At 41.3% G+C, this 25,353-nt stretch overlaps 1 protein-coding gene across 1 annotated transcript; it reads right to left on the bottom strand.

Moving 5' to 3' along the window:
* Positions 1 to 284: 284 nt before the first annotated feature.
* Positions 285 to 23,807, bottom strand: rasgrf1 (Ras protein specific guanine nucleotide releasing factor 1). Its single transcript, XM_030095325.1, has 27 exons — positions 23,238 to 23,807; positions 18,752 to 18,858; positions 18,332 to 18,479; positions 16,591 to 16,683; positions 16,258 to 16,511; positions 15,166 to 15,245; positions 14,825 to 15,018; positions 13,917 to 14,026; positions 13,615 to 13,733; positions 11,797 to 11,957; positions 11,025 to 11,088; positions 10,592 to 10,734; positions 10,375 to 10,457; positions 10,035 to 10,283; positions 7,740 to 8,110; positions 7,534 to 7,653; positions 6,431 to 6,601; positions 5,801 to 5,907; positions 5,156 to 5,268; positions 5,015 to 5,075; positions 4,756 to 4,859; positions 4,593 to 4,677; positions 4,315 to 4,512; positions 4,135 to 4,214; positions 3,941 to 4,058; positions 3,773 to 3,841; positions 285 to 3,554 (listed from the first exon to the last, which is right to left on the bottom strand). The coding sequence occupies exons 1-27, from the start codon at positions 23,511 to 23,513 to the stop codon at positions 3,462 to 3,464; spliced, it is 3,771 nt and encodes a 1,256-aa protein (XP_029951185.1). The 5' UTR covers positions 23,514 to 23,807; the 3' UTR covers positions 285 to 3,461.
* Between the last annotated feature and the right edge of the window lie 1,546 nt (positions 23,808 to 25,353).

Raw genomic sequence — 25,353 nt, 5'->3', positions numbered from 1 at the left:
CTATGTAATCTTCAAAAATACAGAATTTGATAGTTTTTTTTTTTGCATATTTTTGAATTAAGGCTTTAGTTTATGATGTTACTTTAAAGTGTATTGTATAATACTCGAGCATGATGTCACCCGATACATGATCTACAAAAACACTTGAGACAAAATGCCCCTGAGATAAAATGGATTTATTAGCAAGAGGTACCTGGGAAACATTTTTTTCTGTTGTTGTTGTTTATTTGTTGTTATTATCATCATCATTTTCTTTCCTTTCTCGGTTTTGCTTTTTTTTTTTAAATTTTCTTACAAAACTGGGAATATTCTTGTAAGCTGTTGAAACATGAGGGTTGAAAGATAATTTTCATACCACTGGGTATTGCTAACAGCAAAATGTTTATTTGTTTATATACCTTATAAGAGTATGTGCATGTATAAGTGTATACAGTATAAGTATATAGTATTATTCTGTCTGTGAAGGAGTTGCATGCCTAACACATGAGCTTCAAAAGTGTACTGTACATACATAGTAAAAATACATACAAATATTCACAGAATAAGCACTACGTTACTATATTCCTGCTAACAGAAATGGTTATAGACAGGATTACAGTATAAATGCAAAACACTTTGAAGTTGTCTCCGACCTCTAAGTCATGGTTTCAAGACCACACTGCTGTAGCATTTCGTGTTAAAGTTTGAGATACAACTCGCTGTCGAAAGGATCACACTGTTCCACATTGAGAAATATGCCGGGTTGCATGTACAAAATGTACAGCACATCTCAGTGAAGTGAATTAACAACAAAGTACAAAATATCTTTTTCCCCATGTTCATATAAAGAGCAGGTCGTCACTCTCTCATATACTACTACAAAAATAGTGTCTGAATGCTGCAGGCAGAGGTCATTCACATACATTTTATCATAGCTTTTTTTTTCCAGTTTTTTTTTTTTTTTGAAAACAGCAATGCATATAACAGTGTGATATACAGTCACGTTCCACAATCACTGGAACAGCAAAAAGGACAGATTGTCTTTTAATTACAGAAGAGCAACAACCTTTAACTCTACAGAAGTAGAACCTGGACCTGAAGGTACAACACTTACCATCGCATGTGATCTTTTGTCATTTAGTGTGAGCTTACAACAGAAGAAACATTTCATGAGAAGGAAAACTCACCCTGCTGTTCAGGGAGCTTGTTTTTTTCTTAGATTTTTTCGGATGAACAAAGCATTCTCACATCAGTTACCTTGTTTCATCACTGTATGCTGTTACACAGCTTCTTACTCTGCCGTAGCATCAGATGGCTCGCATCTGAACTCTCAATATCAGCCCAATTTCAGGTCAATTTAAACATGTGCAGGTGCATCTATAAACATTAGACGACAACAGGGGGAAAAAAAGCACATAATTTAATTCAAACAGTGAAATGTTTACTGCCTGTGGTTTGGATTCATTATATACAATCCAATTTCATTTATTATTTTTGCATTTTTTTGCTTTATATCTTATAGCTCGAGCCATAAAAAAAGATCAAAAATACTACCAGATCTTTATTATCAATTTTTATGATGTATGAGACTTTTTTAGTGGAGAAATACCTGACAATACAACAAACCTTCCAATGATATTCAGTTGTTTTTTTTTAGATGCACCTGTATCTCACTCTTCAGGACTTTTCATAGAGGGCAGAAAACAGAAGAGCTCTAAAGGTGAAGTATTTGTGCCAGTTCATTCGCATACTGTTTCACGTTGTCATATTTAGTCTTAACATATGACGTTAGTAACTGTAAGAAAGTTATTTTACACGTGCATATCAAAAGTTTACAATACAGTAGAATTATTTTTGCCCTTCATTTGAATCAAACAGTCAGTTCAGTGATTTTAGCTGTAGCACACATAAAGTGAAATAGTTAAACTGTTTTTGTTATAATTTTCTCTTATTAGTTTCTCGAAGCAAAAACTTGAAAAAAAAAATTGCAAACTAGTTTTTTTTTTTTACTTATCTTTAAAAAATGTTTGATAAGCTCAGGAAATTTGTTTAACTGGAAGCTTTAAATACCACAATAAGAAATGAGTTAAGCTTTAGCTTTTTAGTTGATTTAAGGATAACTGAGAAAACATCAGTCTTTTCAGTGATAGTTTTTCAGAGGCACCTGTATATCAAGACTCAATGTTTCAATCAGAATAATTTCAACTTTGGTAATTTCTCAGCACTTCTCTTTTTTTTTTTTTTTTTTTTTTTTTTTTTGCAATGTTCAGTACAATTCTTTTTCTTCTTTTTTTTTTTAAACACAAACAAAACTTAGCAGATGTTTGAAAGCCATCAATGTCCCTGGAGACAGTTGGTGCAGATGTGAGCATGCTAACACAAAGGATAAGGATGGGGTTCCTAATGATCAGCATGTTCATCATCAGCAGAATTATTACTTTCTATGAGAGCTCGGTCATTCTCATCACACTGAGAGGCGAGTGATTTAACCCCGGTTCGATTCCATGAGTGATGTTTGCATGTTCTCCCTGGACTTGCGTGCAGTTTGGTTTCATCCCACAAAACAAATAAGAGTGAATACATGTGATGTTTCTGCATCTCCAGTGTTGGATAAAGCAGGCATAAAACTCCTAATGGGTGACTGGAACATGCTGATATTAGATTCAAGGCCGATACGACACTATGGAGCTGCCAGCATGGTTGCAGTAGTTACACACACATTTTTTTAATCTCTCTCTCTCTCCATTTCTCTATACTCCCTTTGGGCTTATTCACACTGACACTGCCTGTAGAAAAGCAGTGAAAGTGGTGCACAAACAGCTGGAAAAAGCTCTGCTTTCAGAGCCATGAGCAGAAATAAAGAGACAAATTCCTCTTGTTTTGGTTGTGGGAAGCACAGAGACTCTTACGCTTTGGATACCTCGCCGTCATGTCCACTGATCATTGTTCCCTGTCTTTACATACAGGTGTGTTCTCTGTGCTCTTTTACCTGATTTAATGCAGTTCGTTTTTTGTTTTTTTTTTACAATGCTACATTGGTTTGCAGAAAAAACTCGGTTATCAATAAAACTCAAGCCAAGAGAACAACGGCCAGCAGCACGAGTGCTCAGAAAGTGCAAATTCGACACATATGACATGATGTCAAAATAATGTCATTGGTCACTAAGAAGACACAGCTGCATGCGACTAAAGTGACCTCTATTATTATTATTATCATCATTATTATTATTGTTATTATTAATATGGAAACACCTTAAATAAATAAATAAAAATAGTCGAAGCAGGTGTCCTCGAGGCAACAGAAAATATACAGCGGAAAATATACAATAAAATGTTTCGTGTGGTCAAACAACTTTTAAACACCTACTGTACAGAAGAGCAAATATCTTAAAACATGTACAACTATACAAATGATGATCCGTGTGCTAACCGATGTGTGTAATATTAACAGAGGAATAAATGCGGAGGACCCCCGTTCCCCTTCAGTTGGGCACTTTGGGCTCAATTCTGAGCGAGGCTTCGTACATGCTTTCTTCATCCAGAATGGAGCTCACGTCCAGAAGGTACTGGGCTGACTGAAAAATGAAGGGAGAAGGACAAGCTTACAACGGCTGACTACAAATAAAATTATTCTTGTTTTTAAAAAATGCTGTTCAGTGCAGTTAGCAGGATGTACATCCCTCTCTGATCAATGCTTCCCCTCTGGGGAAAAATCTTTATGATTGCAATGAATTGAGAAAAAACCTCAATTTTAAATGGTGCAATTTTCCTGTGAACACATGGGATTAGTTACCTTTGGTTGCAGATCAATCTTATATGCTGTTTGTTGAAACTGCCTGATTTCTCGGATGATGTGAGAAATCTGAAATAAAAAGGGGCAACATGATGTTATCGTATACATGTGATTTTTAAAAGTAAGATTCTTGTTTAAAAAAAAAAAAGCCTCTAAACAACACCTCACCATCCTCATCTTGGAGAAGTTGACCAGGTTGTCTTCGGTGTAGTTTGGCGTTCCCTCCTCGATGAAAGCGAGGTCGGTGAGGTACATCCCCAGATAGGGCACGCAGGGAGGATCGCAGCTGGAGAACAGAAGAAGAAAACACTTGTCTTCCACTTGTGTTGTGTGTGTGTTTTATTGATCTTGAATGAACTCACTTCTTCAGAGCCTCCCTCAGGTTTTTAAACCTCCCTTCTGATGACACCAACTTCTGCAGTTTGTCAATCAATGCTTTTGTCTAGAAAGAAAAAAAAAGGCAATAGAAACATTTTTTTAAAAGCCTTTCATTGCAACACTATGCTCTCAGAGTGGTAACTGCAGCACAGACGGAGAGATACCTGCTTTGAAACCTTCAGCCAGGTCTTCTTGAGACGGAAAACAGAGCTGCGGTTCAGCGAGGAGGTGATCTCCAGCACAGCGTTGTAGTTGTGCAGACAGCGGCAGATGTCAGCCACGGCCACCCACTTCTCTATGACCGACACGCGAGTGACCACGTCCTCACAGCGCAGGATCTCAGTGGCAATCAGGTTGCTTACCTGAAGAAAAACAGAAAACAAGTACTTTGTGTTTAGCAACACTGCATAAACGTTGAGGCCATTGCTGTGTTGTAACATACATCATTGAAGTGTTTTGTTGTTCTCATGATGTATGGCGTCTTCTCATTCTTGTCATTCTTCATCCAGCCTTGGCCGAAGAATTCCCTGCGAAGTGAGCAGAAGGAAGAAAACAATGAGCTGATCGTCAGCGCTCTTCTTGGCCGTGCTGATGGCGGCGCTCACTCGTATGGGATGACCTTGAACACCAGGTGGTCTAGAAGAGTGAGCTGCTCGGCGATTTCCAGCGCGGAGTGGCTCTCGAAGGGCTCGGCCTTCCCCTGTCCTACCTGTGTGACACAACACTGCAGGATTAACGATGCACACCGAAGCCAATATCCGACTTCTCCACTAGATGTCATTAAATGTTGCAAACCAGCTCTCTTATATCAACAATGCCTTTAACTAGGTTAACTGTTGAAAATCCACAGAAGCCTTCTCTCACCAGTTGAGTCACGTCCTCCAGCGTGATCTGATTGTCACCGTGATCTTCCTGAGTTAAAGTCCTGACAGGTTAGAGCAGAAGATCAGTTTCTCAGGCCAAACAGTGAATAACATGAGTTTCAGCCCAGCAGTCGCAACACACCTGATGATATTAGCCGCTGCTTTTCTTTCCTGTGTCAGCAGCTCGGGGTCGTGCATCACTTCCTCCAGGAAAGCGATAACTTTTGTCTTTAGTTCATTGTTGCTTTCAAAGTCCTGCAAAGGTACAAACTCGGTCAGCACTGTGAGCATATTTGAAAAATCTTTCTGCTGGTCCACAACTAAAATAAGAAGGGAAAAAAATGTTGAAGATGTTTGTAAATATATATTCATTCAGCCCTTAACAATGTTTCACTATGAATGTGAATGAATGTGAATGAAAATGAATATGAATATTAATATGGATATGAATATATATACCTAATGTGAATATAATGTGCATGTGTATTTGTGTATGTGTATGTGTATATGTATAATGTAATGAATATGTATAATAATAATACCGTATGTATAATATATATGAATGTGTTTAACTTAAAATGAGTTTTGTACAAAAATCCTGCCTTAATATAGAAAATTAAGAAACAAGCTGATAATATATAAAAAAGCTGGAATAAAGAAAAATACATAAAATCGGATTTCAAAGTATATAAAAGCAACGATCAGGTTGAGATTCTGGTTTTCTTGCTGTTTAGTGACGCTGACGTCATGAGCGGTGTAAATATTTGAACTGTATTGAGATTTTTACCGGAGAGTGTTTGGACACCCAGTGCCGGAGCACATTCAGGACTCGGTTGGTTGCTGCCCGTCTGATTACAAACTCTTTGTCACCATTTCTTTGATCGGTTGGAAAACCTGCAAAAACACCAAGTGAGACACAGAGAAGAAAAACAGTTAGCAGAATGCATCGATACCATGAGTCAGTGCAGTTCGTTATTTGTAGTCACTGAATCATGATAAAAAAAAATACTGTCATTACTTTTAAACACAAAGGCCTCCACCTCTTACAGGAGGTGATGACCAACTAAAAGTTCTACAGTGTGGTAATTCTGAAATAGTATTTTTGTGTTGCGCCACTGAAGCTCCTTTAGAATGATGTTGAATTGCACTGGAGAAACAGATGTTGCAGGAACTTTTCCAGCTTAATATTAATGTTGACAGAATAAATCATTTGCACCTTCTTCACAAAGAGGAACAATAAACTTTGCCAACAAAAGCAAGATGATGAAATAAAGGCAATAAGTGTATCACTGAAAAAGTGTAGTCTCAAAAAGCAGCTTTGATTTTGATCACTTTTGTGTGAATCGCCCTCTTGAACCTTTGGTAAACCTTGTAAAAACCTTTGGATGAGTCCAGAACGGAGGATCGGTGTGAATACCTGTGCTGGCAAGTGACATCCGGCGGTACTTCTCCTTGGTGGGAGTGCCCTCATTGGCCCCTGCTGTGGCGATGGCAAAGGCGGAGGCGGCGGACAGGGCACTGCGGTTACTGTCCAGCTCTCGGCACGAGGACATCACCATGCCGTTGTTGTACGAAAAGAGAGAAAACTCTGAAAATCATATTTGTTCAAATTAGTAGCTTGGAGCGAAAAGCAACCTCATTGTCCAAAGACTCTTCAAGTTGTCTAATTATGTGTGTGTGTTTTTTAACATGTGCTAATTCTAATTACCTTGGAGCAGATAAAGTGGCATGATTTATTCAAATTTGAATTTAAAATCACTGAAAAAAGTGCTTTTTCTTAAGTAGACTGCAGAGATGCGGATTCTCCTTGCACAAGCCTCCACTAGGGAGCAGTACAGGCCAACACAGCACTTTCCCTCCAGACTTTCTTTTACAAGAGGCTTTGATATTCAAGATGGTTGCAGCTAAATATAGCCACCAAATATCAGCATAACAGAGGAATCAACAGATTCTCTGCACTCTGCTATGCCTAAATCCGGGGAACATAGACGGATCGTGAGCAGCTCTGAATCCAACACGTCTCCACAATTACACTTAAATCACACTATTCCCGCGCAGGCTTTGCTTTTATAAGCTCTTGTGTCAGTTCTGTCACAAGATTTAGAAGACAGGGATAATCTTGGCTGCAGTGAAACCGCCTCATTACTGGGGGCGGCAGGGAAAACACGCTCTCAATGTAGTTGCTATGACACAAGTTTCCCTAACACCCACTGAAGACAAGCTCTGGCTTTCCCCACATGTCCACAGCCGTCGAACAACCGATGCTCTCAGGCATGATGTTTTTGGTTTCCAATAAGAAATGTAAAACATAGTAGCCTTTACATTCTGGCTGAGTGGAAGTCTTTCAAACAAAAGACAGTTTTACATCTATAAATATAAGATTATTATCGTTCCACTGTTTGTTCTGCTTCTTTGACGAAAAAAATTGATTTGGTGGAAAGTGGTGTTCAGTTTAAAAGCTTGGATGTCAGACATTTGACTGGTGGTTATGTAACTGTAGCTATTCAGGACACAGTTTACCTGAAGAATTTTTGCATTTGATGTTTTTTGGTGTAGTCGGAGACTTGGTGGGAGACGCCTCTGCGTCTCCGTCATCGCTCTGGTTTTGATCGTTGTCACTCTCCTCACGAACTGAGAGGTCTGTGTTAAAACATAAGACAATTTTAGGAATGAAGCTTCGAAATGAGGCTGACAAGCTTTGCTCTGATCGGCTGCAGCCGACCGACCTTGCTTGCACACCGACGCGTCCTCCGCCTTGTCCTTCTTGTCCTCGCCCTCGTCGGGGATTTTGCTGGCGATGGGGCTGGACACGTAGAGTTTGTTGATGTCCAAGGTGGTCTTGCTGAACGGGGACATGGAGGAGTACATGCTTGCATAGCCGTTTGAGGAGCAGCTGAGGGCAGCCAGGTCAAGAGCTTTGCCCCCGGTGATGATGGGGATGTTGAGGGAGAGCTTGCGGCGGCGGTTGGGGGACGAGTTCTTGGCAATGGCGAGAGGAGGAGGGGAGGAGAACTTCCTGCTGGCCCTCGGGGAGCTGGGAGGCTCTCCATAGAGGAGTTTACTGTTTTGACTGCTGGCAAAGAATAACTCCAAGGACCTGCATTAAGAGTGGATAAATGCATTGGAATCAGGACATTGAAGTTTTGCGTGTGTGATCCATGTTTTAAGACCTCAGTTAGAAAAACAACACCTTATTCAATAGTCAACTCAGTCACCAGCCGTTTCTTTTCAGCCATTTCTCGACATTTTAGAGCAGGATGCAAGGCTGCAGTGTTTCAGAAAACCTCCTCTACTCCCCGCCACCCTCCTGGCGACCTCACGGGTTCCCATAAATAGCACAGCAAGTGATAGTGCGCATGGCCACTGCTGACACAAGCAGCCGAGTGTGGATGTCTCACAGCGACATGACAAGCACCGCGGGAGAGCGGACCGCAGGGCGTGGACGTGGAGCGCTCCCCCCCCCCCCTGCTCTCGAGCCCACCGTGGGGTCCTCGTTCCAGGCGAGTCGGTCCCGGCGACAGCGCTTTAATATTTCCAATATTTCACAGTATGGATCTTTTGCAGATGAGGGGAAACAGCAAAAGAGGAGGGTGGGGTCCTGCAGCAACTGAGGCAGGTTGCCATAGAGCAGCAGAGCCCGGTTGTGACATTCCCGAACAAACAGGAGGAACCGGACCCAATTACTGCTTCAACGCAGACACACAACACACACACACACACACACACACACACACACACACACACACACACACACACACACACACACACACACACACACACACACACACACACACACACACACACACTGATGCAGAATCATTGTCTCGTCCTGCACTGCCTCCTCTGCAGCTTCTCTGCAAAACAAACTCCCCGAATACACAAACAAAGCTCAGAAGATCAATGGACTTAACTGTTCCAGCATCACAAACAGCGTTTAGATGCTAATTCAGTCACATATGACACATGGAACAAACACTCAGATCACACTGGTTCATATTTCAGCTGCTTTACGTCCATCGTCTAATCCAAAAATCACATTTGAGGTTTAATCCTCAAGACAACAAGAACACTTTCAATTTATTCCCTCTATATTTGAAGAGTGAAGGCTAAATTTCATGAACTACTCAACATGTTTGGGTAGATAGGTTGAAATTACTCATTAATTATTTGAAAATATACATTTTGTGTAAAATGTACATTTACATTCATGTTTATTTGAGCTTTTTTCTTCAGGTTCTCTTTCCTTGCCTTCGCAAATGAAAAAAACAAGTGTTTGAATTTACTGATTCATTTCCAATATCATAGCATTAATGTGAGTGTGAGACTTTGTCTCTCTGTGTTTGTCTTTGTAGAAGACACATGGATTTATTAACTGATTCTGTTTTTTATATTCTTTCTTATTGTTGCACAGCTGTTGTCGAATTTATCAAGATATTATTCTTTTTAATATGATATTTGCAGGCATAGGTGGGAGGCTTGGGGGCTGCTTTTCCCAGAATGCTTTTTTTAATTCAGCATATTTTGAGAAAAAGTAATGATTTTATTAAGATATAGACTTTTAGAATTAAAAAAAATTGAAGAAGAGAAAAGGAAATTTGGCCAATTCCATAAAAACACGAACATGTGAGAAAGTGTGGTTGGAGCATATTTTCATAGTTTTACATTTTATTTGATGTGAGTTATCCAGACTTTTCTGAAAGCTTTTTTTTTTTTTTTGCAAAGAACGCACTTTAAAAATATGAAGATACACCCAATTTCAGTGGTTGTAATCACAGGTGCATCTCACAAAATTAGAAAATAAAGTTTTGGTACAATGCTGTTTGCAGAAGAACATTTAAATTGCTTCAATGTTTCAATACATTTGAGGAGGAGAAAACTTCCCGTCTTAATAAATCAGTCTTCTCTTGATGCCGGGTGACCTGGAGGCATCCCCGACACTTCCAGTAAAATTCGTTAGCCCATTAGATCTGCTGTCAACAACTTTGCAACTCTGAAGTCTGCCCGACCGTGAGGTGACTCACCGGGCAGGGATGGCACTGATGGGCTTCTTGTAGATGGTGATGAGTTTATCTAGCACCACATCAGCGGTGGTGAAAACGCGATACGAGTGCAGGAAGGTGTTGAGGAAGTCGATTGAGAGAAAGCGCAGATCAGTCAGCCTCTCCAGCAGGCGCTCGACGCTGGCGTAGCGGATCTGCAGCACTTTGCAGGAGTTCATCATCTTACTGAAACGAATATCCACGTCATCGCAGTACAGACTTGAATCTGACCTGTAAAATAGCGAGAGAGAGAGAGAAAAAAAGGTAAACATCAGGAAGAAAGTGGCTGGAAAAACAGCAGCTGCACAGAGGAATAGCTTACTTGATCATCTGCGGCACTGTGACTTTGGAATTATCTTCAAAAGCGTTCATCATCAAGCCGTTGCAGCGGATGTTGTCTATGCACTGGAGGGGAGAAGCGGTTGAAGTGAAAAGAGAGGACAGACAGAATGTTAGTGAGCTCTGGAATCCGCGAGCCGCTGGCCGACATGTTCAGGTTGTTGCGGGACTGCTCGAGACGGCGATGCGAGCTGACGTGCCTGGCTGATGTCGCTGGTCCAGGCAGACTTCTCCTGCCTGGAGGACGCCACCAGGATGACTGTGAATGACTGGCTGTCCTTCGGCTCCACAACGATCTTGAAGTCCAGGTGCTCCATGTCCTGGCCGCTCTTGTCTGATTTGGCTTGAAGGTGAAAGTGAAAACAAGAGGTCAGTGCAACCAAATACACAGTACAGACAGAAAAATGCTGCTTTCAATGGTTGAAACTGATCAAAGTTAACTTAAAATGACCAACACTGCCTTTTAATGTTATAAAATCGCACACTGTATGTTTTGTAACAATGTTTTTAAAGAGATAATTTGCAAAATTATTAAATCGTTGCACACGGTAGTAATGATACATTACAGAAAACATCATGCACAGTGTGTGTCATGGATACTACTGTAAGCTGGGACATGACTTAAACACTCACACTCGTCATCCGTCCCCTCAGTGTCCTCCAAAAGAGTGCAGTCGATAAGAGAGACCACTCCATTCTGCAAACACAACACAATATGTGTCTTTACGCCATGTGACGCCACATGATGCAGATGCTTGACTTACTACAGATACATTACAAAGTTCACAGATCAATTGCTGACCCCTTACCACCGAAGAAAAAAGTGACAGATATGTCAAACAAAAGCACAAAAAACACTTTCTAAAATATTTAAAACCCTGCTCCTGGAGAGAAAGAAAATAAGTTGGGAGTCGCTGCTTTTGAGGATAGTTTAGGTCTCCTGCTCCGATAATACAAAGAGGGAAAATGTCAGATAACTATGACAAAAACGTGCAGTCGTCTACACAGGGCTGGATTTTAAGGCTTCTGAATGACCTAAAACAGTTCTCAAAAAAAAAGAGAGAGATTTTTGCTTTTACTGAAAAAAAGACCTCACTCAAAAAGTACTGCCAAGAACTCTTCAAACATTTTTTGCGTTTTTGTAGTCATATTTGAACTATATAATAATTTTCTTACTTCCTCCTTTACTCTTCAAATTTATTCTTAAACTGTACTGTGTGTTTGTATGTGTATGCGCTCGAGTGTGCAGGCTTGTATGAGCGCATGTGTTTTCAGCAGGTGTCAAAGTCGCTGTAAAAGACATCTGGATTTCTCCGCCGATAATCCGTTAAATTCAGCTGTGACGTAGAGCATGCTGTGAGACGTTAGAAGCGGCTCCTCTGCCTGCTCAGCAGCTCAGACCCACCTTGGTGAGATGAAGCTTCCCCCCAGAACCCCTGGTGCAGATGATTAAATGCTTGGAGAAGAGAAAGCACTGCCTCTCCCCCTCCTTCTTCAGAGACAGAGAGCCCAGTCGCCCACGGGTGATCTTGCCCTTCTCGCTCATCGGCACCTGGATGAGAGACCCTGCAAGAAAGAATAAAAGGAGTATGTGCAAATAGAACGAAGAGGGAGGAAGGCAAAGAGAGAGACAAGACACATACGGTATATATATTAAAAAAGGCAAGTACAAGGAATAAATGTTAATACTAAATAAATCAAATCTCTGTTTTTTTTCTCTTAGTCACATGAGACACAAAGCATTAAACAATCTACCGTTTCTGTTTTCCCTGCACTCATCCATCAAGGCTTGGTGGGGACATTTGACATTTACAGTTCCAGATTCATCATCAGCGTGCCTCAGAACAGTCTAATTACACTTGGAAATTAAAGGCTCTCATGACGGGCAGATTTAGTTCCCCAGAGAGAGAGAGAGAGAGAGGGAGGGCGAGAGAGAAGAAGAAATGCATGTTTTTTTCCCCCCAATCATTTAGACATGAAGCAGTGTTTGTGTGAATTCCCAGCTGTGTCTCCCTTTCAGAGCCACGTTGGATCTAACGTCTCTTTTTCTGACATGTTTTCCAGTGTCTCTGAATATGATGGCTTTGTGCAAGAAAGGACACAACAAGAAGTATGCAATTATCATTTTTTTTATTTAGAATTTGTTCTAATTATTATTTTGTTATTTTAATCAATAATCCCTAGTTTGTCTGTGTCTCTCCTGCAGTGGGAGCTCAGTGTGTGATCTCCTCATCGTCCTGCAGACATCTTTGGTTGTACAGTTCCTATATGTTTTTTAAACTTTTCTTCTTCTTTTTTTAGTCCCTGTTGTTTATGTTTGATCCCTCTTTTGCTCTCAAGGTAACTGTTCTCCAGATCTGGGTCTTGTTCTGTTAGACTTTCTTCTCTATCATCATCCTATCATCATCATCATCATCATCACCACTGATATTTAATAGTAGGTTGGTTTGTTTTATTTCTTCAGTATTTTATTTGAATATTCAGGGATGATTTTGTTGTAATGAGCTCTATATGAACAAAATAATATATAAATAAGAGTGTAACAGAAACTATACTCTGAAGACAGCTCCAAATCCAACCGCATGGAAAGTCATGTCATTTGGAACATTTTGGGCAGTAGTGCTATATTGAATTAATTTGCCATTCTATTTGGTCACAGAAGTACACATTTTTTTCCTTTTGGTTTGATACATTTTGAGTAGAAACCTAAATGTTGGGCTCAGTTTACAAGGGTTAAAGGGAAACTTTTCTCTCCCCAATAGGTGAAGCGGTACGGTTGTTTGCTTTTCTTCAGGTTTCATTTGAAAGTTCAGTGCCGTGAAGTGACGATGATGCTTTTCACTTGAATTGTTGAGCTGAAATCAGGTCGACACAGTGGTTCTCAACCTGTTACTAACTCTGGGTTTCAGAGAATCAGATTTGCAAATAGTAGGAAAAAAGGGAAATTATAATAAGATTATCTAGAGCAGTCATGAAGTTTTTCTCTTTTTTTGTATTTGTATGTTGAATAGACGCTGAGGGCACCGACATTTGGCTCAGAGATCTGGGAAACAGTCTGCAGCCTTTCTTTGAGAAAACCTTTTGTGCAAAAGAGGTTGGGAACGAGCGGGTTAAACCATCGACTCCAGCCTCGATGCAGCGAGATCAGGAAGTTTCAGAGGAAAAAGGAAATTTATTTTCAGCAGAAACGCTGGCCTCCAGGGTGCCTGAGAGTCAGGGTTACCTTGTCTTACAAACGTCTGGCTGGTGTCAAGCAGGATCTCGCAGCCTTCTACGATCATGCGCTCGATAGCCAAGTTCTTCCTGATGTTCTCAGTCTCGCTCACTTCATCGTGCATTATTCTGAAAAATAAGGACACTACATCACTCTCATCTGCACAGAAAAAAATAATTAAAAGAATTGTATTTAGAAGAATTGTTCGATTTGACTGTTGCCTTTCAGGTTACACGTTAACTGAAAATGATCAGAGCTCTCCTGAATGTTCTCATGCTTTGAGTTACTGATCTGAAAGCGCATTTTTCTACCTGGAAAGCTCCTCCAGCTTGGATTTGGCATAGTCCAGACTGTTTCTCTCTATATGCTCATGGGGGGTGTGGGCCAGAAGCTCGTGGAGAGTCAGAATGTAGCGAGGAATCTGGAGAGGCAGAGCAGAAAGCGCAGGTTGAGTCACGCTCATGCAGAAGATCCAGCGAGCCGCTACGGACAACAAAGGAAACATACAAACGCAAGAATATACACGTGTCAGCCTAATGAGAAGTAGATCAGCAGAGAGCAAAATCCACACTCATCAGCAAAATTTATTATCAACACAGCACAGCCAGCAGAAGGCCCCAGCAGAGTGGACTGGTGGAAAACTGCACACCTTGCCAAAAACAGATCCATTATTAAAGCCCGAGCTCTGAAAACAGCCACTTTTTAGAGACATGAAAAACACATCAAGGGTGTTCTGAACAAAAGAAAACAAGCGCCTGCTGTTTCTGTTGTTAATCACAGATGCTACAATACAGATCACTGAGTCCAAGCTCCTACCGATCCACAATGGCCAGGAAAGGTTATTAAAGCATATCACTGACTGCAGTTAAATTACATTAAAAAAAAACGACCCACCGTAACAAAGACTTTATTTTACCAGACTCTTTTCTAATTAAATGACAATCATTCAGTTCACACATGTGAAAGTCAGGTTTGAGACATATATTAAGTACTTATGGATGAAACAGGAAACATCCGATCACTTGAACACCAGAGCAAAGTACCGAAATTTAAGTACCGAAGTTTTTCGGTTTTTCGGTTTATCTTTAAAAAGAAAAAAAGAAAAAGAAAAGGAGAGAGGGCAAACCTAACAGCAAATCTGGATCCAGGTTGCACGTCTGCAGCAGACAAATGGGTCCACATTTATTTTTAGTGTCTATCAGTGAAACAAAGGACTAACCTGAAACATGGGGTAGGTGAGGAAGGTCTCCAGAGTCCTCTCCTCACAGTCGGGCTTGGCCTCGTACTGTTTCAGCAGCTTGTCAAAGTCTCGATTCTGCTTGCAGTGAGCCAGGATCTGCAGACTGTACTGGTGGTTCCTCACAAACTCCTGGTAGATGTTCAGCATGGGCAGTAAGATATCGAAGAGGTCAGCTGCAGAGAGATCAATGCCAACACAACAATAACAGGGGCTTTAGTGTTAAAATGAGGAGTCTTCACCTTAAATCGCTCTTAACTTTAAGGATAGAGTTCATAATGGGCACAATATAAAACAATGACAGTGGAAAAGACAGTTCTTACCCAGTACTAATGTTGGCCAACTTGCTATTCTGGCTTTTAGACCCTGGTAAAATATCTGATGCAGGAACATGATGGTTTCACTGAAGAACAGAAAAATATTTTCAATAAAGCAAATAAAAAACTCATTTTCATTTTTTATTTTTTTTGACGAACATACAATTATCTTGATAATACTCCATCGATGGCCAGAGATTACATAAAAACAAGTCTGTTTCCATGTTAAAAATGCAATAATTCCTAATGGCTGCACTTAAATGAAGGAAAAGGAAAATTCTGATACCCGAAAATCAAAAACCAAGAACTCGGGTGTTTCTGAGTGTGTGACTTGTGTTCATCAGGATGATGCTGCATGTTGCAAAGCCTCTGTTTAATGCAGTAGATAAAACGGAGCTACAAACAAGCTAAAGCAGGACTAAATATTTAATTTTAATGAACTTTCAAGTGATCATTCACTCAAACATTACACACCAATGGTGACAGCTGTCATTGCTCACACACCACTGGGAGCGGCTTGAAACTGTTGATCTGAGGCATCTCTGCATACAGTACAACCAGGGCATGGTGGGGATTGAGGATACACACAATACACTTGTACATTCATCAACGATTGATCAAAAACTGCATTAGGCCACCTAAACCAAATATTCTCCTATCAAATCAGCACAAACGTGTGTTTAGTGCCAAGAAGCTACAGAAAAGGTGAAGAGTACACCACAACAAATATGGTATGAAAAATTTTCAGGCATAGAAATAGTTGAATTAGTGTTGAACCACCGTTTTGGGAATATTGTCATATAATATTGTGGGAATGTAAGTTTTTGTCTTTGCAGCATCAACATCAAAATACATCCTCATTTTTCCTGAAGTCTGCAATGCTTTTTTTGCAGTTTAAGTTTTTATTTTATGAATTTATCAATTCTGAAGGTTCATTGTGCATCATAAATATTCAATTCTAATCTGTTTGCAGAGAATCACAGTAAAATCCTCGAGGATTCCTTCGACTTATCCTCAGAACAGATTTGGACAAAATAACATTTTCCAACAACGTGACTTCCAGTGAGAACACAGATTCGTGGTAGAAGATGAGCTGACCTGTTGAGGAATATGCTGCTAACATCATCATGGGTGATGGGTGGTTTTTTGGAGCTGGCGGCCATGCGCAGAGGCCTCAGGAAGTTGTTGACCAGGATGTGAAGCTGCTGGACGTACTCCGCCTCCGAATCCACCATGCTGAACACAACCTGGTTTCTCTTCCTCATGCTTTCCGCGTGAGGTGAGCGGATATAATCCTGGATGATGGTCTTCCACTTCCTCCGGCAAATCCAGCCCCGCAGGAAGCTCTGGACCTGCGGCGGGACGTGCAGCATGTCAACATCTGTATGCGCATTGCAAGCGAACACACAGGTTTTAGAAGGCGTGCTTCACCTTTTTGATCTTCTTGATTTCAGAGTCGTCGTCGGTAGGGGCGGCTGCGGGGCTGGCGTGGATCTTCTCATTGTCTTTGAGCAGCCCGGCGATCTGTCGGGGAAGCAGCCGCGAGAAAGACCAATCATTCCCACTCACACCCTTCTCTTCTTCTCGCTTAAACTGTGGCATCATGTTAACAAAGTGACTGAGTCAGCGGGACGGACCTGTCAGTCCCGAAACACTAGCCTGACTGAACTGGCTGTGCTCACTTGGCTGGTAACTCTGCATAACATTTATCAGTTTTTATCTGCATTCGTCAACACAGTGATCAGTGACGTGTTGACTGAAACAATCAAACTGTCCTGTGTGCATGTTGGTGGGAGATAAACAAGCTACTTAGGGAGAAAAACCCAAACTGGAGTTTTCTTGAACTGTGAAGCTCCAGGAAGTGTCTCCACTTACTCTGTGGAAAAGGGAGGGAGTTAACAGTCATTGCAATTCATGGAAGAGGTGCAACATAAAGCGGTGTTCATGCATATTCACAACACAGCTTAATTCCAAGCAATGCATTTGCACATTAAAGTAAAGGACTATTTGATGTGAAGAATACAGCGGGGAACACGGCCCTACACGAAGCATTGTTTCTGAGAAGAGATGCAAAGTGGAGAGCGGCTGGCCTCAACGCGACTCTCTCTGTGCTCTTCCATTTTCTGTCCGCTCACTCTAGTTTCTACATAAGAGACAAACAACAATAATCAGCATAATCCCTCATTTTCCCACTGGTTCAGCTGTTATTTGTCGCGTTGGCAGGTTGAGGCGAGAATGGGACGCCGACAAATTTTGGAAAGGAATGAGAGTGCTGCGTAAGAAACAGTGGTAATATAATGTTATTGTGCCAACGAGTCTATTTACAGCGGGTCTGACTGATACTGTGTGTGGCTGCTGCCACACATTTGCCTATACATGGAAAATCATGTAATCCTCGGCTACTGTTCAGTCCAGTCACAGATGACAAATTCCTGGATATTTTAATGGCATGCCGTAGAGTGAAGGGATATCCAAAGAAGACGTGTATCTAAAATAGTCAAAGCAGAACGTCCCGAGAATGGAACAACAGCCTGTATCTGATGTGACAAGAATATGTGCATGGTTTTATGCTGTTATTAGTGCCATTCATACGATGTGTGATTCCCCAGAGGAGGTTGTGGAGATATTTTATTCTCTGGTCTATGCATAGAAACTATTTCCAAAAATATTTTAAATCGTAAGAGGTGGGTAAAATAAATACATGTCAGTAGTCCACAATGCACATTTTAATGCAAGGGACTTTATATATGTTCTCTCTCTCTGCATGCACAGGATTTTTGGGGGTGCTACAGCATCTTCACACTATTGTTAAATGTTATTGTTTGTTTTTTAATCTCTTCATGGACTGCCTCCATCTCATCTGTCTGACCCGTAACAACCCCAAGTCTTTTGGAGGTCATTCCAAAATCCAGGCAAAAGAAGGTGTGGCTGAATGTGCTTTTCTGGATCAGCCCCCCAACTTTAGAATGAACTATCTCTGCATGTAAATCTGGTCCCTACTCCGGGTCAGGTACACTGGTTTCCTCTTGCACACCTGTAAGTTCAGCTGCTAGTGTGACGTCTGCGTTAAACTGCATTGTTCTACAATGGACTGGATTTGCACATCGCACCAAGTCTCTGTATTTGTTCACACCCTTCCTCTTGAGTGTAAAGAAATCACAGTGAATATTACCTCCGACTTAAGCCTTTCAATCTCGATTTCCCCATCTTCTATCTGTTGTCGAAGTTGCTTAGCAACTGTTTTCTCCGTCTCCACGATTTGAAGCAGATGAAGATACTTCTGCATGAGACCCTCGTGCTCGGTAGCCAAGTTTCTGTAACTGTAAGACACACACAGACACACACACACACAAAATTTAATGCTTTGACAATTCATTTTTATCTCATGCATGTGGGTTTGTTTCACATCAAAGCAGTCAGGTTCTTCATGTGAACAAAGTGTTTTTCTCTTTCTCATTTTTTTTTTCGCCCCACTTTTTGAAACCATGGCAATATCCGCCGAGCACATCACTCAGAGCGTACTTACCCTCCAGCGACTAATTCAGCTTCTAATTGCCATGTCTGTACATTCCACCGACAATGTGCTTTTTACCTGGCGTGTGATATTGCAGCCACCCATTCATCGCAGTCTTTTACATCTTCTGTGCGCAGCTCAAGTGCCTTCTGGTTTTCATGGGTGAAGCTGACTGTGAAATAATACTGAAACACACAGGGAGGGAGAGGGTGGGGAGTTTCAGTTAGAAACAACAGGACTATCATTAACCCGACATGTTATATGTTCTGCAGGCAAAGAAGCATTCATTACTGGATACCTCTGAGATAAATCTCCTATATTGAGGCTTAACTGAGGCTTCCTCACACTGCCTTTGCTTTTGTGCTGGTTCCACTGCCTCGCCGCTGCAGACATCAAGCGGGTGATTTAAAACCACACAGAGCCTGGGGAAGCCACATCTTCCTCGCCCACCAGTGCAGTTGATGGAGCACGGTGAGGGAAGCCTCCCCCAGCTCTGTTCCTGGGATGTCTCTGGTTCCCAGGAGGAAATGCCATAAGAAATGGAGGCTGGAGCTGCAGCCAATTACATAACTGCGCGATACCTGTTTCCTAGCAACTCCAGTCAATGTGAACAGTTGTTCACAGCTGTTTCTCTTTCTTTTTTCCAGTGTTGGGCAATCTCAAGATTCACATTCTTCCTTTCACACTGAACTAATGGTGACTGGTGGAGAATATAGAGTATGTATATGCAAGTAGGCTCCATTTGTTTTAAGCTTAAACTCTTTGATTTAATTATAAAAAGAAAGCATGAAGTGGATTTTTTTTTGTCCATTTTTTAATGTTTTTTGTGAGCAACAAAAACAGCACTTGAGTTCTCAACAAGGAGTAGAAATATCATGATCAAATTGAGTGAAATTCCAAAATGTAACTATTATCATTCTCGACTGTCTTGCACTTATTTTTTTTCTTTTTTGCACTGTAATTTCTTGCCTTTCTAAAAAAAAAAAAAAGCAAGGAATGGTTAAATTATTGGTTACACTGTCTTGGACAATCAAATGTGATCTTGTCATTGTAAAATAACATGTGATTTTGGCAATCACTATGAATCATCATATCATGTCAGTGTCTTGTGATAAGACAGTACAGTATTTGATTCTTATTTTTTCCACAAATTTTTTCAAGGCAATTAAAATAAACCAAAGTAATAATGAAAAGAATGGATGATATTTCAAAAAACCTTTTTAATATGAAGTAAGAATGGTGAATGTTTCACTTGTCTTGTAAAGGTTTAGTGTCTTACTGAGATATCTTAGATGCATTTTTTCCTACTGTGAAGTTTCCTTGAGCAAGACAGTGAACTCCGAATGGATGGACTGAGCGGACTGCGTTGCAGATGCCTCCATCAGTGTGTGAATGTGTCAACAGTTAACAGCTTCGGGAGCTGCTCAACCTGTGGAAAAGCTTTATATTTGTGAAAACTTTTTGTGCAATAAACACTAAATTCCAAATTCCAGTACACTTGCCTGATCCCCTGCATGCTTAGAATACTGAACATTGTTTTTGGAATTTGCATGTTCCCCATAAATTCAGGTACTCTGACTTCCTCTTCCTCCCACAGTCTGATAACATTTGTTCAGTTGTTGGATTATTTGGCTGCACACACGAATCTCTCTCTGCGTGTGTGCATGCGTATGTGTGTATGTGTGTGTGTGTGTGTGTGTGTGTGTGTGTGTGTGTGTGTGTGTGTGTGCTGACCTGTCCAGGGTGTAACCTGCTTTTGCTCACTGTCAGCGAGCATCAGCTGCATACTTCTGTGACCCTATGTTGCAATAATAAAGTGGGATGGAAGACGGCTGGACGCTAAGCTGCAAGATGTTGCAGGAGAATTTGTTACTGTGAAACCTTTTTTAAATCATTGCATGGATTTTAAATAAACATTTTTTAATTTTATCCACTTGTTACAAACATTTCTTATTTTCATGGAAAAATACCTCAAAATATGAGCTTTCCAAATAAAAAAAGCCACAACCCTTAGTCATATGGAGTGAGACCAGACAGTCATATTTGGCCTGCAGACGTTCAACAGGCACCTATCAACCTGCAACAGATCATTATTTGTGGCTGACTGCTCCTCCATCTTCACATTCATTAGGTATTCATCCTACCGTCAAAGAAAATCTATTTCTGGCAGAGAGGCATGCGTGTTGTTGTAGTTTTCCCTCATGATCCATGTAGGAGTGCGGTGAGTGTCTGGTGTGAGGCCATGTTAAGCACACTGTTTGCATTCTGCTTTATGTTTATGGCTGAGTCACGGATCCTCCAAGATCATTACTATTGGAATTATTATGTGCATACGTAGCGCTGATGAACCCTCTCATAATGGATACAAACATTTGCTCTTACATGTATGAAAACAGCTTCTACTGCTGAAAATTTGCAGCTCCAAGTCATAAACAGTTTATCTAATACCAATGGACAATCCAGAACAGTGTTTTCCTGAGGAATTAATCTGACATTATCACTCTACCTGCATCTAGTTTCTTTTCATATTTGGCCATCACACTTACCAATACTTGTCTCTATAGTGTTGTATTTCAGTGCTACATATTACAGTATGGTCTGGAGGCATCCTTCAGAGCTGTCACTGAGCTCTTCATGTTGCTGGTTGAAGCGTTGCCGTTACCCAATGTGAGCAAGCTGTTTTCTATAATTGGACTCTGACCCCTCCAAGGTACGGCAGAGGAACAAATTTAGCTCCGATAGTGCTCGCATTAATAAAAGAGATGCGACACACGGCTCTTTTTCTCTCCGTCACTCCGCCTCTTCCAACTGCATCATTCTTTAGGATGCAAATAAGGGTTTCCATAGAAACCCCAGGCTCAAACACATTATTGTTTTCACACCAACTGCATTTGAGGACACATATAATGTAGGGATAGGTGCTGATGGCCGAAATGTTACAACAAAGCAAAAAAATATACATTAATAAAGGTTGATGTTATTTAATTTGCCCTTAATAAGAAGAATGCTTGTTTACACAGAGAAGAGACACCTCAGCTGCTCATACTGTCAGTCATACACTGTTTGTGTGTTCACTTTTGCAACAGGATTCAGAGAAGAGAGCATGTTGAACATTTTTCCTTCTTCTGTCTCTTTACCTCAAGAAAGCAGCGTTGATGGGTAGTTCTTTTCATCATGCTTACACATCGCATTAATGCATTAACAATAACAATGTGTTAAAGTAACAGTAGGCAACAGCGATGCTGACATCATATCTAAAAAATGTTTTTCTTTTTTAGGGGAGGTGGGAGGGGGTGTCTTAAGCAACGGTGAAAGCACAACATTAGCCTGTGCGTTGCATTCCGCTTTGTCAGCACAAGGGCAGCTGTTCACAGGAAGAGCTCGGACTCACTTTGGACTGCAGCCCTACCTAGAGTCAGGCACAGAGCCTGGAGAGAGCAGAGGAGCGCCGGCGGCATTATGTTCCTCTGACTCTTTATTAGCCAGAACAGTGCGAACAAGCTTGTTAACCTTTGTGCTCCAAAGTGTTGTGTTGCCTGATTGAACAGTGAACCAGTAGATACCAGGCAACATTAAGTAAATACTTCACACTCCAGTCTTGGATGCAAATCTACATAAACTGCTGTTAATAACTCGTAATAGAGTAACAGAGCCAGGTAACAAACAGGATTACAAATTAACTTTGTGGGCTACAATGCAAATCTATTCTCCAACAAAGGAAGCAGACTGAATCATTCCATTCAGGTCATCTGGATCAGGACTAATTGATCAGTGGCACCCTGCTGTTTCCTCAAGCATCAGTTGCAATTTTGTCCTTTCACCACAGGATGGCGTCCCTGGGACCACAACACACCCCCCCCCCCCCCCCCCCCCTTTTCTCTCCCCCGTTTTATTGGAAGGAGCATTAGGCAGGCTATGACACTCTCCGCCCTGCAACGTCAAAAACATAATGACTGAAAATAAAACGCAAAAAACTAAATAAATAAAGAGACCAACCACAACACGAATGCATCACCTCCAAAAGTGCCTGATATCCATTTGCACTGCATGCATCGCTCAGAATTATCCTGCCATTAAAAAAAAAAAAATCTAAACAAACAAAAAAAAAAACCGATCATGCACAGGTTTGGTGCAACACAAAAACAAAACACTGCATTGCCTTTTACCAGGACTGCTGTGATATCATTAAGTGTTAACATTGTTACCTCATCATTAATGCTATGCATGGATTACATAACGTGCAATACAGCAATCTGGAAACCTTGTGCTATTATGCTGCACTAGATTTGAGGTCATCGAGCGAGGAGATGTAAGAATATGTGCGTAAGAGACGCTCTCTCCTTCTGGACCTTAAATAGACTTGAGGGGCATTTTGCAGATTTAAAGCGACATGAAAGTGCTGCGGCTCCCGTGCGTTTTATTAGGAAGTGAGAAAAAAAAAAAAAAACAATGAAACAGTGGGGCTTGTGCACGCGTGCGTGCATGCTTGCGCGTGAACGTCTATTTGTGTGTCTGTGTGCCTGCACGCGCACCACCGTGCACACGTGCGCGCACGCGCTCCTACCTGCTTTTCCAAACACTCCTTGGCTGACAGTGAAGGTTTCGGCGAAGGCGCCCTGTCGCATATGCATCCCTCCAACAGGTATAATCCCGAGGGCCGAGAGCTGGACTCGTTCTCGAAATAAAAGAGCATATTCTGCAACAAAGCAAACCACTTTGTGTGCCATTTCGTGTTGTCTGAGCTCTTCTTGCTCAAGCACCCTCGTCTTGTACCATCCTTCTTTGCCAAAAGCCCCAGGTAGGTGACATGACCATCATTAAGTCGTATTCCCTTCTGCATCTTGATGAGGACAGTCGGGCTGCGCAAGGTGGATCGCTCGTTACATCCTTCACAAGTCGCTCCGGAGAGAAATCAAATGAAGAAAAGAGAAAGATGTTGACTTTCTGAATGCGGACCTCGAGCAGCGGGCTTGTCCAGCTCCGTCCGACGCATTCACCGCGTTGGCATTTGAGTAAAGCGGGAGGAACAAACCGAGGAGCGCAGCAAGTCCAGCATCCTAAAATCTTTTGTCATACTCCGAGCGCTTTGAAGGTCCACATTATCCGACCGTGAGGGGGGGAAAACGGGGAGAGGAGGGGGCTAAAAAAAAAAAAAAAAAAAAAAACCCAACAACAACGCAAAAAACAACAACAAACAGGGAAGAGAGATGAGAGGGGAAAAAAAAAGAGGTTCGAGGTTTTGTCCTTTTCTCACGTGAAATCTCCAGAAAGCAGCAGGCTTGGTGCTGAGCTCGGCAGAGCTGGAGAAGTCACATGACGCATGCTTGGGAAAGCAGATTTCAGGACCATGGACAGAGACGCCTCGACGACGAGCAGCAGAAGTTCAGTTTCACCTCAAGAACATCAAGTGGATACAAGATAAGAAGAGAATAGTGAAGACCGGAGAATTAACCGAGGAAGACTAAATTTTATGGAACACAGCCAGTTAACATGAACACTTTTTTTTTTTTCCAATTATTCTATTAAATTACCCTCCAAAAAGATCCAATTTGCATTTCAATCAGAATTATCAGCATAACGTTATGGAAGTCAAATATTTTCTTCCTCAAACTACTGTACTTCAAATTTCACCTTGACTATGAGCACAATTTAAAGGCACCAGTCTTTTCTGCTATTCAACAGAAAAAGAAGAAAAATAGGTTGCATTCGACAGGGAAGAAAAAATATTAACATATTGGTGGTTACTAGAGATGCTGTATGTAACCAGGGTGGCCTCGCAAGAAGAAAACTCCATTTAAGTGCAGTTTGCATGTTTTCCTTATTGGATTTCAAGTCAGTGTTTGGCTTCCCCCTACAACAATATCCATGTTGAATTTGTGAATATAAATAATGTCTCACACTGTGTCTGTGAGTTATGATGAAGTTGTGGCCAGTCTGTTTTATGGAGCTACAAATTTGCAGTGATCTAGGTCCCCCGAGTCTAAAAAATACCTGCAGAGCATCTCTTAAGAATGTGTACAGCATTCCTAAAACATGTAGGATCATGTGCAAATTGACAGATGAGTGTGAGGCTCATTGGCTGCAGAGCTGAATGATAGAACATGCTCAAGCACACAACCAATATGCTTCTTTGAGCAACCAATTTGTCTAAAAGGCACATGCTCTAATGTGCGGCTGTCAGTCCTCCAGCTACTTCTCAGAGAGGAGATTTATTTATTACTCCATCTCCATTGTTATCTGCAGTCTCTCTGATCTATCCTGCAATGAATCCCTGCAGGCTTTCCGGTTTCTTCCTCAACAAGCAGGCCCCCTCCCCTTTTTTCCTCAACTAAGACACTTACTGGTGAAATATTAACCATATGTGAAGAAAATATGGCTGAGATACAGAGGAAGGAGAGTGAACATCAGTGAAGGAATAAACTAGTGTAGTGTTTGGGACATGCAACTGAAACTACCCAGTTTTGAATAGATTTGCATAGACACGCATGTGAGAAGCTGATAACACTGTGTGCATTGTTGGTGCGCATTGTATAAACCCAAATGCAACATAACAGAGGTTGCTGTGTTTAAAATGTGGGGGATTTTTAAGTCCATCCTGCTCTGTGGATCACTGAGTAAAATGAAATGTTGAACTTATGGCCTGTTCAGAGAACACCCTGCAGGATGTTTTTGTCAGAGTT

The sequence above is a fragment of the Salarias fasciatus genome, chromosome 7 (assembly GCF_902148845.1).
Source record: "Salarias fasciatus chromosome 7, fSalaFa1.1, whole genome shotgun sequence".
NCBI classification, from domain to species: Eukaryota; Metazoa; Chordata; class Actinopteri; order Blenniiformes; family Blenniidae; genus Salarias; species Salarias fasciatus.
Note: the sequence above shows the minus strand (reverse complement) of the source record. Positions and strands in the feature narration are given on the sequence as shown.